This window comes from Jaculus jaculus, chromosome 7 (genome assembly GCF_020740685.1).
Source record: "Jaculus jaculus isolate mJacJac1 chromosome 7, mJacJac1.mat.Y.cur, whole genome shotgun sequence".
NCBI classification, from domain to species: domain Eukaryota; kingdom Metazoa; phylum Chordata; class Mammalia; order Rodentia; family Dipodidae; genus Jaculus; species Jaculus jaculus.
This window is the reverse complement of record NC_059108.1, coordinates 39,366,191-39,384,029: the sequence shown is the minus strand read 5'-3', so window position 1 is coordinate 39,384,029 and position 17,839 is coordinate 39,366,191. Positions and strand designations below refer to the sequence as shown.

Genomic DNA, 17,839 nt, shown 5'->3' with positions numbered 1-17,839 from the left:
CAGAAGAGCCCCTGGCTGACCCAGAACACCCCAGAACCCTCACAATCCTGGTTGCCTACCTGTAATTACACCTGCCACGTTGGGCTGTTAAGGATTAAAGAAGATAAGGTTGGATTAACAAAGGCTGTTTGCTAGTGTTTTTCGTATGCACCTTTCCATAAGTAGCTAGTAGAAACATCTCCCTAAATGAGAGCCATCAGCTTTCTGCCTGTGGAGATTTCAGTGCTGGGTGCTGCCTTGTGTGGTTTGCGCTCCCCGTGTTTTCCCCGCCATAGGGAAACTCCTTGTTCTTGGGACTGTAAACCAAAGGAAGCCCTTTTCTCCCATCACTGGTTCAGGCTGGGTGTTGCGTCCCAGCAGTGAGAAGCACAGTACTACACTCCCCATTTAGAAATGGATGGCTTGAGGACAGCTGGAGCAGAGCCCCGGCTGCTTGACCGGGATAGCAAGTCAGCATCCCTGCCCCGTCTCTCCTCCTCACAATGACAAGCTCCTCTCCCTCCTCCGCACCTCCCGGCCCTCATTCTTCTCCCTTTAGCTGAACTGTCTCAATCCCTCACCAACACACCACATCCCACGGAAGCCAAACCCAACCCACAGGAACCATCCGAGAGGTAATAGTGGTGTCAGATTTATTTTTGCTCCTTGTCTCTAAATCTTACACCTAGCTGTGGCTGGGAATGCTATATAGCATGTTCTGTTAAATGCGGAAGTCAGGAAGCTTTTGTCATCCGAGACCTCTCTAGAGCTCTTGCTGATTGCATCTTGGATGAGAGGCAGGGAAGAGCTCTCCAATAGTCACCTGAGCAGCGGTGAACCCTGCCCTGTGAGGTACCCTTCAGAGATGCCAGCAGCCACCAGGTAGATCAATCAAGACAGCAGGAGGCTGGGCCGAGCAGTCACATGGGAGGAAAGGCAGCTGAGAAATTCGTCATTGCCACCTCCGTCCTTCCTTCCTGCCTGTTAGCTTCATGCAGTTTTCTGGCTTTTGTGATTTTAAACCATTTGGATTAGCACCATGGGGAGAAAATCCATTTCCAGGTCTCTTCCAGGGTTTATGAGTTGAGTCAAACCCCCTTGGAAGAGGTATGGTCTTTTTAAGACCCATGGATTTCACCTTGGATGTAATTTCAGAGCAATATAGAACAGTCTCTTGGAGGGAGGGAACACTGTAACTATTGGAGGACCCACACCTGGTGTTCAGGCTGGTTACGTTGGTGAGAGCGGAGATGGAGGTGTTTCTCCCACTTGCCTCTCAACCTGGCGGGCCGGCTTGGCTCCTAAACACTTTTGGTTGTGTTGATCTGCTCACTCTATGAATGTGAAGAGGCCCTGGAAAAGGGGAGACCCAGAGGACCTTGCGGCCCGTCCACTGGCACCCTCTTCTCCTCCCTTCCCACCTCAGAGGGCCCCTGTGAAATGCCGCAGACACGGTCCCAGGATCCTGGGGAGGTTTAGAAAGGCCCAGGCTTTGGAGTCCACTGAGGCAATATGGCTCAATGATTAACAGAAGTCCTGATCCTCATTTATCTGTAAATTGGAGATCATAACACCTGCTTGATATAAGTAATAAATATAAGCGCGTAATTAATTCATGATAAACCAGGAGATCCACAAATGACAATGCAGTCAGCCTCTAACAAGCTACCTAATGCTGAGGCTGTCGGGGTTCAAATGCAAATTAGAGTCTCAAGGAGACGGGAGTTCCTCTACCACAGGCAGGATAGAATAAAGACTCACATAAGGAGACAAAGTTCAAGGGAGGAGAAACGGAGGAATTAATGCTCCTAATCAAGAGGTTATTGCTAAGACTGTCAGCTCCCTGCCAAGTATCTCTTTCCTATACCTTCCTTTATGGTAGAGTCCCCAATTTTCACCTGGGTCACAGTCACTTGGAATTAAAACCACATTTCCCAGCTTCCCTTGTAGTTGGTGGTCATGTGACTAAGTCGTAGCCAATGAGATGTAAGGCAGAAATAGAAAGCATTTTAAGATTTTTGTTTGTTTGTTTTTGTTTTTATTTTTTGAGAGAGAGTCTCGTTCTAGTCCAGGCTGACCTAGAATTCACTATGTAGTCTCAGGCTGGCCTTGAACTCATGGTGATCCTCCTACCTCTTTCTCCCAAGTGCTGGGATTAAAGGCATGCGTCACCACCACCAGCTCTTAATGCTACTTCCATTCCCTTTTCCTCCCACCCTCATCCCGGTCTTGCCGCTGAGACCATACGTGGTTGAATGGCTCTCTCTGTATCTGCGGTTTCCCCTTAGGTCCCTGCAGAAGGTGCTGGTGAAATGGAATTCTGGGGCCATTAAAGAGTTTGTGCATCTGCAAAGAATGAATACTTTCTCTTCTCTCCAGCTTATCACAAAGGCTCAGCAATTGACTCCAAATGTTACATACATGTCAATGTCTCTGCTCACTTAAACTTTCTGTCTGGCTAGTGGCCCTGGCTGGCAATGTTGGGGAATTGTCTTCAGGGCTATTCTACATTTACCAAGATCCTCTGTGGCTGAAGGACTGTTTTTCTGTCCCTCAAAAGTCCCTCCTGTTGAAGGCTCCCACTCACTTCTCCATCCTCAGCCAGCAGAGGCCTGCTGAGGCAATATTCTCTGGGATGGGTGATATTTGAAGGGAGTATGTGAAAGGTCTTGAACCACACAAAACAGCCCAGGGATGCCCCATGGCAGTCACTAATAGAGGGATCCAAAACCAGAGAAGAAATGTGGCTTGCTAAAGAGGACACGGCCTTGACTTCCTAGCAGTTTCCAGCTGTGTCTATTGAAGGATGTGTTCATGGAATCTTTGACTATTAGCATATATTGACCAGTTGCTGTGCCCTAATCCTTGTAGTAAATACATACATAAACTTAATCTCCCCTAAATCCTATGAGGCCAGTGCATCTGGCATTCCAAATTTACAGGCAAGGAGACAGAAGCTCAAAGAAGTTGAGAATGAAACAGGAAACAGTGGACTCAGGATTCCAGCCTGGCCTGTTTCGTCCATGCAATCATCCACTCTGCTCTATGGTCTATTCATGAATGTAATACTGAAGTTTGACAATGGCTCAGAAAGGCATCAGGATGGACTCCACACTATGGCCCTCGAGGCACTTTCATGCACTGCATTTCAACAAGTTTGCTTTAGCAGGGGAGTAGGAAGTGGTGTAGAGACAAGCCTTGTGGGACTTTTGCTTATCTCTGCTTCTGCCATGCATGTGTACTGTGGAAGTTTGCAAGAGACAACCCTTCCCCAACGTCTGCTTCTTTTTGTTCCTGGGCTCACAACTAGACTCCAGCCCAGAGACGTGCAATCTAATGACCCACTCTTGATCTCACCCGTGCAGGGTGAGTGGAAGGGACATGCATCCCTTCCAGGCTCCAGAGCAACATGCACGCCATCTTCTCTTGTGCAGCTTGGCAAGACTACGAAGTGAACAGAGCCCAAGCCCTTGTCTTGAGATGCATCTAGCAACCAGGAACACTGAGCCTGGACGCAAATGAAACCTTCTATGGGGGTGGAGCAATGGGTTGGTGATTAAAGTTGCTTGCTTGCAAAGCCTGACAGCCTGGGTTTCATTCCCCAGTACCCATGCACAAAGTACCAGATGCACAAAATGGCATATGCATCTGGGAGCTCATTTGCAGTAGTAAGAGGCCCTAGTACACCCATTCTCTTTCTCTCTTTCCTTACATTACACACACACACACACACACACACACACACACACACACACACAGTTTTTTTTTGTTTTTTTTTTTTGAGAGGTAGGGTCTCACTCTAGCTCAAGCTGACCTTGAATTCATTATGTAGTCTCAGGGTGACCTCAAACTCACAGCAAGCCTCCTACCTCTGCCTCCCGAGTGCTGGGGTTTAAGACATGCACTACCATCCCCGACTACAATAAAAATACTTAAAAAAATTTACAAAGAACCTCATATGGGGCTGGAGAGATTGTTTAGTGGTTAAGTCACTTGCCTGCAAAGCCAAAGGACCCAAGTTTGATTCCCCAGGACTCATGTAAGCCAGGTGCACAAAGTGGTACATGTGTCCGAAATTCATTTGCAGCAGCTGGAGGCCATGGCACATGCATTCTCTCTCTTCTTGCTCTCTCTCAAAGAAATAAATAAAAATAATATATTTTAAAACCTTCTATGCATTTAAGCCAGTGGATATTTTGGAGCCTATCAATTATTTGTATAGCCTAGCCTCCCCTAATATATCACTTTCTTTGTTTATGGCCACAAGTAGAGATTGGCTGCTTATAAGAAAAACAAAAGTCCATGCAGGGGCTTGCAACAACTTCTAACTTCTCAGTGGTGCCATGTTCAAACAACCAGCTCTCCTCTTCCATGCTGTGTTCCCAGGGCAAGGGCAAAGAAGGTTAAGCCAGGAGAAGCCAGGGCATTACATTACCACATCTGTTTCCTTCAAGAGCGGTTCCATTCCTCTTGGGGCTGGAGGCTGAGAGCCGCAGTCCAGATGCCGAGGGGCCTCCAGAGGACATGGGGCTGGTGCGGGAACCGCTGGTGGTGGTAGGGCCTCCTCCAAGGTGGCCGTCTCCAGAGGTCAGCCTCTTACAGCACAGCGAAGAAGAGGAGGTCAAGGAGCCTCTATGACAAAAGGCAGAAGAGGGCTCCATGCTGTAGCGGTTCATGCCCACGGGACTCAGCGGGCACTCGTCTGTGATGACCGTCTTGGCTACGAAGGAAGGAATGCAGAGAGCAAGTCAGAGAGCTGTCCAGAAGTCTACCTGAGCCTCAGCCTTAACCCTGGACCGATAGCAGTCACCACTGTCAGTCAGAATGGGAAAGGAGGGGAAGTGAACCCATAGCATAATTCCAAATAGCAGGTTGAGAACACTGCCTTCTCACAGTAGCCATATTCCCATAGGAACTTGGAGGTATATGCTTCCATGGAAATTGTTGTTGTCTTTGTTCTTAATCGCTTGGAAATGACAACCCAAGCCAGTCTTTCTCCTTCATTGCTCTGCACCTCTGGGGCTTGTCAGAATCTCCCTGCCTTCCTCCTCTGTCCCAGGAGTTCTGGAGAGGTCCAGTAGGAGACACAACATACCCAAGATAGGGGAAACAACTTTGCACAGGTGGTGACCCAGGTATAATGGTGCCTTTCACAGGATGGTTAAAGCTAACCATAGACTCACTCTGAAGTGCTCAGGAAGTAGAGGCCCTGACCCCTGCCAACCCCATCATAAGCTTCTCCCAGCGCATCAGGATTCTGAAAGGTTAACCTCACAGCTTGTTAAATTCTGTCTGTGGGTCATGTGTTGTGGTGGAGGCCTGTAATCCCAGCACCCAGGAGGCTGAGGCAGGAGGATCACAAGTTTGAGCCTACACAGTGAGTCTGAAGGCAGCTTAAGCTACATAGTGAGACCCTGTCTTCCAGATGTGGGAAAAAGAACCAAAAGGCAGTGGGGTCAGGGGCAGTGAGATAGAAACAAAAACAAAAAAGTCTGCCTGTGAGGTATACCTCTGGTTAAATGGTGTGTGTGTGTGTGTGTGTGTGTGTGTGTGTGTGTGTGTGTTCTATTTACATTGTGGGAATAGAAAGGAACTCATGCTTGATTCTCCCCACTACTCCAAACAAGACCATGCCTGCCTGGTTTTACTAGTAACTGTGGAAGTTTGAATGTATGCTCCCCAATATACTTAGGAGTTTTTCCAAAAATATTTTTATTTATTTATTTGACAGAGAAAGAATGGGTGTGCCAGGGCCTCCAGCCACTGCAAATGGACTCCAGATGCATGTGCCACCATGTGCATCTGGCTCTGGTGGGTCCTGGGGAATGGAACCTGGGTCCTTTGGCTTTGTAGGCAAATGCCTTAACCTGTAAGGCATCCCTCCAGCCCAACTCAGGAGTTCTATTAAAGCTTGTAAGTTAGATTTCCAGGTGCCTGGCTGGAAGAGGTGTAACTGGGGGGTGGATTCTGGGGTCAAGCCCAAAGGTGTGTTTGGGGGTAGATCTGATTTCCAGCCTAAAGGTATGCAGAGTGCCTGAGCTCTGCCCACATTCCCTGCTGTGTTGCCTGCAGGGTTTGCCCTTGCTTGTGGTGCTGTTTTGTTGGGTCTCTCTTGGATCTGTGACAGGGGCCAGCTTCTTCTGCCATCAGTAGAATGTCCCCTGGATCTGTAAGCTTCAAATAAATTCATTCCTCCCATAAACTGTGTCATCTCAGCAACTTGAAACTGACTGAAATAGTAACTACCCGTATATTAAACATAGTTGGAACTGATCTTGGTATCTCAAAAGAAAAATACAATCAGTAACAAAATTCAGTGAAGCTTTTCAGGGGTGGTGATGGAAAAATGCATTTGGGGCACAGATTACAGATGTCTGGAATCCTCTAACAAGGAAGGAGCTGAAAAAGTAAGTTGATTTTTATTAGGGGAGCTGGCAGGTCTCACAGCTGACTCCCATGAAGACAGCCTGGAAACAAAAGCCATCAACAATGGTGTGTGGCTAATGCAGTACTCAGAGGCAAATTTCTAGCTGCAAAACTTGTAAAGGAAGAAAGCTCTCATATTAACAACCTTTCACCTTAAGACACTGGAAAAACAGAGCAAATTAAATTTAAAGCAAACAGAGGGCAGAAAATAATAAAGATTTGAATAGATGTTTAATTCCCAGCACTAAATAAAATAACTTTGAGCAGAAATTATTTAATAGAGACTAGAAAAAGAGAAAAAAAAAACAGGTGAAACAAAAAACCAGTGATTTTTTAAAAAAATTAATGCATCTTTACCTAGCAACAACAACAAAACACCAGAAATTACTACAATCAAAAATAAGAAGGGCAGCTGGGTGTGGTGGCACACACCTTTAGTCCCAGCACTCAGGAGGGAGAGGTAAGAGGATCACCAACAGTTCGAGGCCACCCTGAGACTACATAATGAATTCCAGGTCAGGCTGAGCTAGAATGAGATCCTATCTTAAAAACAAAACAAAACAAAAACAAAAAAAGAAAGGAAGGAAGGAAGGAAAGAGAAAAGAGAAGAGAAGAGAAGAGAAGAGGAAGGGCAACATTGGTTGTGCTAACCTTACAGAAATGAAAAGATGATTAAAGTACGCTGCAAGTGACTATAATGGATTAGGTAATTTGAATGAAACAGGCAAATGGCTGGAGCAGAATCAAGAAGAAAGTCTGTGTAGACTTCGGAAAGCACAGAAAAAACTACCTACAAGGAAAGCCCAACTGTAGATGGCTTCAAAGGTAAATTCAAAAAAAAAAAAAAAAAAAAAAGACAGAATGTTTCTTAGCTCATTCTGTAAGGCCAGTCTTCCCTTGACACCAAAGCCAGGCAAACATCAAAGAGAACCACAGACAAACATCTCTTATTTATATGGATGCAGAAATCCTCCCCCAAATAATAATAAGACAAATCAGACAACATATTATATACTGACCAAGCAGGATATAGCCTAGGAATGTAAGAGTTGACTTGATAGTCTAAAAATAAACTAATATACAATATCGATAGAAAACAAAACCCAAAGACTACATGATCATCTCAATAAATGCAGAAAAACATTTGGCAAAATCCAATACTCTTTCATGATAAAGATTATTCAATAAGTCAGGCACAGAAGGGAGCTTCCTCAGAGAATATCTGCAAAGGCTCACAGCTAACATCATAATTAATCATGAAAGACTAGGGCTGGGGTGATGGTTAAGTTCACGTCCTATGTGTTGCCGTCAAATTCATATTGCTGACAGAAATCACCTGACCAAGAGCAGCTTGTGGGGGAAAAATGGTTTATTTTGGTTTCCAGACTCGAGGGAAAGCTCCATGATGGTAGGGAAAATGGTGGCATGAGCAGAGGGTGGACATCACCTCCTCACCAACATCATGCAGACAACAGCAACAGGAGAGTGTGCCCAACACTGGGAAGAGGAAGCTGGCTATAATACCCATAGGCCCTCCTGTAACAATACACTGCCTCCAGGAGGCCTTAATTTCCAAATTGTGAACAGCTGGGGACATGGCATTCAGCACACCTAGGTTTCTGGGGAAAACATCTGAATCAAACCACCACATTCCGCCCCTGGCTCCTGAAGCTGTGTAATGTAAAATGCAGTGCATTCAGTTAAATTTTTAAAGCACTCATAATTTTTATCAATTCCAACGATGTTCAAATACTCCCATAATCCAAGATCTTTTAACTGAGCCATAAAATACCAAAAAATCCCCCCAAAGCCCATAATGACACAGAATAAACACTCACACTGCAAAAGATGACATTAGGCATAGCAAAGAAATATTCAACCAATACAAGATTTAAACAGGGCAAATATCAAACTCTGTGGCTCCAAGTCCAACAACTCTAGTCAGTGACGAATCTCCAAGTCCAATAATTCTAACCAGCAACAAGTCTCTGGAGTTCCAATTCTGCCCTTCCAGTTAAGCTACTCATAGTCCTGGAAAACTTCATCTGGGACCAGCAGCTCTCCTTAGCAGCCACCTTGTGGTCCTGGCATCTCCACTGGGTCTCCACTGCAACCCATGGTCCATCTTCATGGCTCCATTGGGTCTCCATGCAGACATCCAGCAAACCTGCTTCACACTGCCCATGGCCATTTCCAAAACACAAGATCATGTTGCTCATTCAATGACCCTCTCTTTCCTGTATTTCTATAATCCAGGGGGGAAGGAAGCAGACTTTGAAGAACAGGACACTCCTTCAGCATTCAGGCCCCTTCTCAAGAGTTTGCATTCTTCTGTTGTCCCAATGTGGGTGAGCTGGTCCAATTTTAATGGTTGTAATTTCTCATACAATTGCAGCTGAACAGGCAGCAGTTTGGGCCCAAAGATTTCATTTGTTCTGTGCCATATCCCTCTGCTCACATCAGTCTGTTTCTACACAGAACAACCCTGTTCTCAGGACACAGGCATAACAGTAAGCCCCTCACACAAACTGCTTCTAGCCCAATCCAAGCAAAGCTCTTTCTCACCCTCACAAGCTAAACCTCACAGTCCATACTTCTTACTGCCTTCAAGTCTTTCATCTCTGATCAGAATGGTCCATTAAACTGTTCTTAAGCACTGCAAAGCATCTCTTAGGCTAAGGTTTCAAATCCTTCCACATTCTTCTTGAAAATAAGCTCCAAAAGGCCAAAGTCACACAGTCATGTTTCAAGCAGCAATGACCCCACTCTCAGTACCAACTTTACTGTTGCAATCAGGTTCATACTTCTGGCAGAAATCACCCAACCAAGAGCAAATGAAAATGAAGTGCACAAAATATACAATAATATTAAAAATAATGAAATACATAAGAACAAAATGAACAAAAGAAATATAAGCTTATATTCTGAAAAGTATAAAACATTGTTGAAAGAAATTAGAGAACATATAACTAAATAGGGGAAAATATCTCATGTTTATGGATTGGAAGGTACATTGTTAAGGTGGCAATATACCCAAATTATTTAACAAATTCAACACAATGTCTGTTAGAATCCTGGATGATTTTTTGTTGTTGTTGAAATTAATGACCTGATTCTAAAATTCATGTGAAATTGCAAGGGACACCAAAAATTCAAACTAATCATGAAACATAAGAACAAAGAGAACTCACACTTCTTGGTCTCAACATTTCTAATAAAGTAGTAATCAAGACAGCATATGGGCTAGAGTAATTGTTCAGTGGTTAAAGGCACTTGCTCACAAAACCTGATGGCCTGGCTTTGATTCCCCAGTACCTGTGTGAAGCCAGATGCACATAGTAGCACATGTATCTGGAGTTCCATTACAGTGGCAAGAGGAGTGCCCATTCTCATTAATTTAATCTTTTTCTCTCTCTCTCAAATAAATAAATAATATTTTAAACAGACAGCAATAGTCCAGGTGTAAGGACATATATACAAATGAAAGAGATAGAACTAAGAATTGAGAAGGAAACCTGTGCATCTGTGTGCAATTGTTTGTCAGCCAGGGCACTAAGAACATTCAATGAGACAAGAAGTCTCTTCAACAGAGGGTTCTGGGAAAACTAAATACACACATAAAAAAGTTAGACCCATGCCTCATATCATATAAAAATTAAATAAAAACATAAATGTAGCTGCCAGGTGTGGTGGTACATACCTTTAATCCAAGCACTTGGGAGGCAGAGGTAGGAGTGCTGGGATTAAAGGTGTGCACCACCACGCCCGGCTCATATTCATATATTAATGTTAATCTCACTTCTGGTTAGAGAAGCTTCTCTTTTCAGATGGTGATGACCACTGGGATGACCCAAAAGGCAACATAGTGCTGAGAAGAAGGGCAGAGGAGTGTCCAGAACTGAAACATCTCACACCCTCTAAGGCTCAGGGTCCATTGTGGAAGAGGTGGTGGAAAGTATGTAAGAGCCAAAGGTAGGGTACCCTCCTTACATACAACTGTCCAGACAGAAATTGGCCTCGACATCCAATACCTTGCAATGCCTAGCAATACCTACACAAGACCCTCATAATTGGAGAAAAAGATGGTGACATTAAAAGAGAGACTAAAGAAGAAAGAGAGGGGATATGATGGAGAGCAGAGTTATGAAGGGAGAAGCAGGGGAGGGGAGGAAAATACCATGGTTTGTTGTCTGTAAATATAGAAGTTGTTATATATATGTTTGTGTATATGTGTGTATAAATTAATAATAAAACAACAACCCAATATGATCATGAACACAGCACTTGAGTAGATATTTCTCAAAGAGATCTATAAATGGCCTAAACACAGGAAAGACACTACATCATTAGTCAGAACAAATGAAAGCCACAGTAGGACCCGGCTAGGATGAAAAGGTCAAAGGCTGGGCAGAGCACTTGCCTATCATGCTTGGCTAGAGAGATAGCGAATGAGCACACCAGGCCTCTTGCCACTGCAAACAAACTCCAGATGCGCATACCACTTTGTGCATCTGGCTTTAGGTGGGTACTGGGAAATCAAACCTATGCCAATCGGCTTTGCAATAAAGCACCTTTAACCACAGAGTCCTCTCCCCAGTCCTGGATTTTTTCTTGGCATAAGAAGTATGAAGCTGGTATAGGCTGCAGTATGAATGCTCTTCAAGGCATTATGCCCAGTGAGAGAAGCCAGCCACAAAGACCACATAATGAATGATTCCATTCATATGAAACACCCAGGTCAGGTAGGTCTATAGAGACAACAGGAGATTTGTAGTTGCTTAGTGCTTGGGGTTAGGAGTAGGTGGCATGGTACCTAGTGGATGCATAGTTTCTTCTTGAGGAGACAGAAACCTTCTAAAGCTGCCAGGGGAGATAGCTGCACATCTCACCAAACTTCACCCTTAAACGTCTGAATTGTTTGATATACTAACTAAATCCCAACGGAGGTGTTATTATTTTTTTTAAGGTCATCAATAGAAGTGAGATATCTGGCAGACTGAAGGCCATGAACACGTTCTGGAGTTTTGTGCTCAAGTCTGACAATTCTGCTCCGGTGTCCACGATGCAGAAGACAGAGGAGGCTAAATGCACATTCCCTGTAGCATGCTATGCAGCCAAGGAAGAGCTGTAAGATGCATTCGGGAAGCTGCAGCTCAGCAGCCTCACCTTGACGGCTCTAGTGCATCTCTTCCCCTTTGGGTCAGAAGCCATCACCATGAGGATTCCAGAAAGCCCTGGCTATGGAGTCATGTACTAGGCTGCTTCTGGAGTGGACAGAGAAGGAAAACTCATGTTTATTGGGCCCCTGTTACAGGTCAGCACCATCCTCAAGCCAGTGAGAAGCCATGCACCCTAACATTCCCCTTATTATGAGGCTCTCATAGCTCAGATACCAGTTCTTCCCTGCTCCAAGAGGAGGGGCTTTGGTATGTGTGAAGAAGGGACAAGAGTGCGTGCCACAGAGTTTGGCACAGAGGTGATCTAGAGAATATTTACTGATAAACACTGGAGCCAGGGTTCACAAGAACTTCAATGTTACTCAGGTGACTTCACACTCATGTTATAAAGGGCTGACATAGAACTTGAGGTGGAATTGTGATAAACAGAGAAAAGGGATTTAGTAAAACACCCATTCTATATATTAAATATTTTCAATCTGAACTGAATATGCCTTTGGCCTTCTGACAATCTCACGTAGAGAACACAGATAATTCAGCCATCTATGCTTGGAAGGAAAAATCCAGAAGCAGATGGACGGCACATTCTCCTATGGCCAAGTATGGGAATGGGGACCATAGGGACACACACATCATTGATTTAAAAGCTGCAGATGGCCACGGGAGTGAAGGTAATAAAAGCAACAGCCTCCAGGCTGCAATACGGAGGAGTTCAGCAGAAGATAAAAGTGTCCTGAAAGAGCACTGAGCTATGGCATTCTACCCAGCAAAGGGCGCTCTACCCGCTCCAGAGCTGGCCCAGGTGAGTAACTGTGGTGACAGGTCACCAAGCCTCGGGCCTGGCTGCAGCTTCCCAGGGACGTGTGTGAATGGCAAGTCCAATACACAGACCACAGTGGCTTTAGAATTGATGTGATGAGCTAGGGGGCATGGTGGCTCAGGCCTATAACCTCAGGTATGCCAGAGGCTGGGATAGGAGAATAGAAAGCTCAAGACCAGCAAAAGAAACTTAGTGAGGGCCTGTCTCAAAATTAAAATAAGTATATAAGAGATCAAAGAGGGGGCTAAGGACATAGCTCAGTGGTAGAGCCCTTGCCTAAGTAGAAGGAGGCTCTAGAATCAATTTCGAGTAGTGAAAACCAAAACAAAAGAGTTGATATAATAAATCTTGTTCAAACCGGATTAAAACATCATTTGCCTCGTGTGTGTCAACAGAATGGAACCCAGCATAACTGAGTGTGAAAATGGCAGATGGGATGCTGGACCATCATTGTGATCCAGGACTGAAAGGGACAGAACACCCCACCTGGTGTTTCATTGGGGTCAAACGTGGCCCAATGGCAGGACAGGCCATGACTTTCACAGAGCAGAGCTCTGTTTGTTTCCTAGGGTGGCAGCAATTATCACAAAGCAGGTGGCTACAGACAACATCAACCCATCAGCCTGTTCTCTCCTGGCTCTGAGGGCCAGAAATCTGAAATGAAGGTGGCCTCGGGCAGACCTGCCTTTTAGGGGTGCAGGGAGAAGTCTGCTCACCTCCTGTGTGTTCCTTGGCTCTGCATACCTCCAGTTTCTGCCCTCTTCCCATTCTCCTGGTGGGCTCTGTTTCTACCCCAGTCTCCCTGTGCTTCAGAAGACCCTGGTCATGAGATTAAAAGCCAGCCCAATCCCAATCCAGCGGGACCTCATTGTAATTAGGTCACAGCTATTTCCAAATTAGATCCCAGGCAGGGGAGATAGCTCAATCTGTAAAGTGCTTGGGAGGGAGAAACAGTTGGTCACTGATATTTGCTGGCCAGCCAGTCTAGCCTACTTGGCCAGTCAGAGGCCCCACCTCAAAAAAGGTGGATGGTGCCTAAGGAGTGAGCCCCTAGGTTGTCCTCTGGTTTCCACATACAGATGCACACACACAGACACGTGTGTCCTGTATACTGATGCTGGGGACTTACTACGTGTTTTTTGGCTTGTGTATATGTGATGTGTGCAATGTGATGTATGTGTGACATATGCATGTGTGTATGCGCAGATTCAAATGCTCCATACATGTGCATATGGAGGCCAGAGGAGAATGTTGGGTGTTTTCCTTTTTAAAACATTTATTTATTTGCAAGGAGAGACAGAGAAAGAGAAAACAAGAATGAGAATGAGTGCACCTGGGCCTCTTACCACTGCAAATGAACTCCAGATGCATGCACCACTTTGCACATCTGGCTTCACATGAGTACTGGGGAAGTGAACCTGGGTCATCAGGCTTTGCAAGCAAGCGCCTTTAACTACTGAGCTATTTCCCAGAGCTCAGTGAGCCCTGGTGATTCTCGGGTCTCCTCTCTCTCTCTCCCCTCATGTTTGTGCTCTTACCTGCTGAGCCCCAGATACGCCTCTTTTGAGAGGCCCATTTCAGCTGAGGGCAATAGATAAATGGGTTTTGTTGCTGCTTTTGAAACAGTAGCCCCTGTTAGCCTGGAACTCACTATGTAGCCCCGACTGGCCTTGAAACTCATTGCAATCTTCCTGCTTAGTGCTGAGATTACAGGTGTGAGACGCCACACCCAGCTGTTGCCTTTGTAGTCATATGTTTTAATATATGTCAATAAAATATAATTAGCATATCAAACAATTGTTTCACTGATATGATATCAGTACTGAAGCTGATGAAAGGCATAAGTTAAAAGGAATCAATCAATTGAAAGGAATATCTTGAGTCCACAGCTCTCTGGAGTAAAAATTGTGAAGGTGGCTCATAACCATTGGGAATCTGGTGCGCTACAGCAACCTTTGTCGTCAAGCAGGGTGGGGCCACAGGGGAAACTAACTGCACTCTTATTTGAAAGCTTTCCCCGGGGCTGGGGAGATGACCCAGCAATTAAAGGCACTCGCTTATAAAGCCTGTCCACCTGGGTTCAATGGCCCCAGTAGTCAGGTACAGCCGGGTGCACTGGGTGGTACGTGCATCTGGAGTACATTGGCAGTGGCTAGACATCCTAGAGTGCTAGTCCTCTCTGTATCCTTGCAAATAAATAAAAATATTTAAAAGTTTCTACAAGTTCCCTCAAAGCTGGGTCATTGTACTATAATTCTTAATGTTAAAATTATATATGTATATATATATACATATATATTTTTTTCTAATATTTTACTCCAATCTCTCTTGCCTTAATTTAAAAGATGACTCTGGATACATGCTCCAAGATGTTCAAAATCATTGTTCTTCAACATGCAGGTAGATTAATTATAAGTATGTGGAACTCCTAGTAGCTTCCAAAGTTAATTGCATTATGACATATACTCATGATCGAATCCACTATTGGAAGTTGAGGAGATGAAAGGAACACTTTTCTTTTTACTCTAATTTTGCCACTCCAAATGCATCCTCTCCCTCCCATCTCCCCCGAAGGACAGCAGGAACGATCATCAATGCCCGTGGCAGTGGCAGCAGAACAACCTCGAGACCTGGCTGCACACTCAGGAGAGAATGCTGCGCCTCCTCCACGTGCTTTCCAGTGCTCTACACAGTCAGACAAACTTCTCTAGTAACATACTATAGAAATGATCCCTGAGCGCTGGAGAGATGGCTTAGTGGTTAAGTGCTTGCCTGTGAAGCCTAAGGATCCAGGTTCAAGGCTCGATTCCCCAGGACCCACATAAGCCACATGCACGACACGTGTGTGGAGTTCATTTGCAGTGGCTAGAGGCCCTGATGCACCCATTCTCTCTCTCTCTCTCTCTCTCTGCCTTCTCTGTCTCTTTCTCTGAAAAGAACTGTTTATAAAGAAATTATCCCTAAGACAGCTAAAAATTGATCTACCAAATGACCCAGCTATAGCACTCCTGGGCATATGTCCTAAAGACTCATCTCATTTCCTTAGAAGTACGTGCTCAACCATGTTTATTGCCACTCAATTCATAATTGCTGGGAAATGGAACCAGCCTAGATGTCCCTCAACTGATGAGTGGATAATGAAGATATGGCACATTTATACAATGGAGTTCTACTCAACGGTAAAGAAAAATGAGGAAATTTTTAGGAAAATGGATGGATCTGGAAAGGATTATACTAAATGAGGTAACCCAGGCCCAGAAAGCCAAGCACTGCATGTTCTCTCTCATATGTGGATGCTAGCTACAGATGATTGGGGTTCTGTGTGAGAAGGAAAAAACTCAGTAGCAGAGGCCAGTAAGCCAAAAAATAGATATAAAGGGAAGAGAAAGGAAGGGAGGAGGGTACTTAATAGGTTGGTATTGTATACATGTAAGTAGCAGAATAGATTAACAGGGGCGAAAAGGCCCAAAGTGAGGTCAGGGGAAGAGACTGAGTAAAGGAAAGGTGGATGGAGGGCTAATCAAAATCTAAGAGGATATAAATAAATCATATGGAATCATCTGGTTTTGGGCAATGGAACACTCAGGAGCCATAGATCATTGCTAGAAAACTTGTAGTGCCAGAGATGGGATACCTTCCAGTGAGTTGTTGGCCAGGGAGGTCTCTGATGCCCCCAAAACATTATAGGCCATTGCCGAGGCCCTTGGTTTCCCACCAGGAATAGATGGTAAGACCCTAATGCTGAAGACTCCACATACTTGGGCTGCAAGGCAACTGAGAAGTCCTGCTGGAACTGAGCTGATAACTTCCTCCTTGAGACCAGCTGACAGAAAGCTGGAAGAAGCCATTCTACATGTAGTTCAATGGGAAAAGGAGATACCACCAGTGAAGATACTCAACAGTGAACACTGCAAGCCTTATAATTGGCCAGCCAGGCCAAATGAGCCAACGGGTGCAATAGTGGCACGTCTATTATGGTGGAAACCAACTGCCCTCCAATTGGACTGGAGGCCCACTCAATGAGAGGGAATACATCCCTGATACTGAAAACTTAAGACAAGGTAGTCATGAGCCCTAGGGGTGTAACATCTGCTGATGTCTGGATAAATGTATATACTATGCTTATCAATGCCCAGTAAGCACTTCTCAATATTCATACCTTACATTAATGCTACTCTCACTTTGGGTAGAGAATCTTCTCTTTTCAGATGGCAGTGACCTTGGGACTACTCAGAAGGTATCATGGTGCTGGAAAGAAGTGACTGGAGTACTGAGTAACATCTCAATCACACCTTCCAAGGCTCAGGTGTGGAAGAAGTGGTGGAAAGAATGTAAGAGCCAAAGGAAGGATAGGACTCCTTACAGCGTGCTCCCTCCAGAAATCAAATTACCTCATAGTGCCTGACACTACCTACACAAGACCATCATAAGAGGAGGAAAAGATCATGACATCAAAATAAAAGACACTGATTGAGATGGGGAGGGGATACGATGGAGAATGGAATTTCAAAGGGGAAAGTGGGGGGAGGGAGGACATTACCATGAGATATTTTTTATAATCATGGAAAATGTTAATAAAAATTGAGACAAAAAAGAAATTATCCCTAAAAGTGTAGTCTTCAAAGGAACATTGTTAAAAAAAAAAAAAGTATTTATTTGAGTGAGAGAGAGAAGAAAGAGAATAGGCACACCAGAGCCTCTTTATGTATCTGTGCTTGTGTGGGTGCTGGGGAATCAAACCTGGGTCATCAGGCTTTCCAAGCAAATGCTTTTAATTGCTGAGCCAGCCCCCCACCCACCACCACTTTTATTTTTTCTTTCTTAATTTGGAGGAGAAACCTCTTTTCAAGTAGTTTTGTGGCTGATTGCAGAGTGAACACCAGATGGGGCCAGTAGGCCTGGAATCATTCAGAACACACTCCCTTGGAGGATCTATACTGCACACAGACTCCTTCCAATGGGGGTGCTGGCAGGTGGGCATGTCCTACTGGACACTCACAAAATCTCTTCTATCTGAAATAAGCTGTCCTGTCCCCAAGGAAAAGACCCAGCCCAGCCTCCCCTGGAGCTGTTTAACTGCTGGTGGAAACACCAGGCTAGCAGGGTGAAAGGCTGGCAGTGTTTCCCCAGTCCCTGCAACACCGCTTTGCCAGTCATTCCATCTCTCCTACACAAATAATCATTTGCTTTTTGTTCACTCAAAAGAGCTTGCTTCAGGCGAGAGGCAAATGCGCCATGCAGAGAGATCTGCTCCCTGTTTGGATGTCCTGAGAACTTTCAGGAAAGCCTCGTGCCTCTTTTTCACCACAGTGTATCTGTTTGTGGACTGTGCCACAAAACCACTTGAAAAGCCGTTTCTCCTCCAAAGAAAGAAAGAATGGAGCTGGGGAGACGGGTCAGCAGTTAAAGGCAGCTTCTGGGTCTCAAAGCCAGCAGC

General features: G+C 44.9%; 1 protein-coding gene and 1 non-coding gene across 8 annotated transcripts in view; both read right to left on the bottom strand.

Moving 5' to 3' along the window:
* The window catches only part of Scml4 (Scm polycomb group protein like 4), a 141,984-nt gene that overhangs the window by 9,796 nt on the left and 114,349 nt on the right, over positions 1 to 17,839 (bottom strand). For all 7 annotated transcript variants that reach the window (XM_045154658.1, XM_045154663.1, XM_045154659.1 and 4 more), the window contains one exon: positions 4,415 to 4,699. In XM_045154658.1, coding sequence (XP_045010593.1) covers positions 4,415 to 4,699 — 285 coding nt within the window. The remainder of the gene's footprint in view (positions 1 to 4,414; positions 4,700 to 17,839) is intronic.
* Positions 14,938 to 15,145, bottom strand: LOC123462403. Its single transcript, XR_006638227.1, has one exon. It is a non-coding gene; the product is annotated as a small nucleolar RNA U3 (small nucleolar RNA).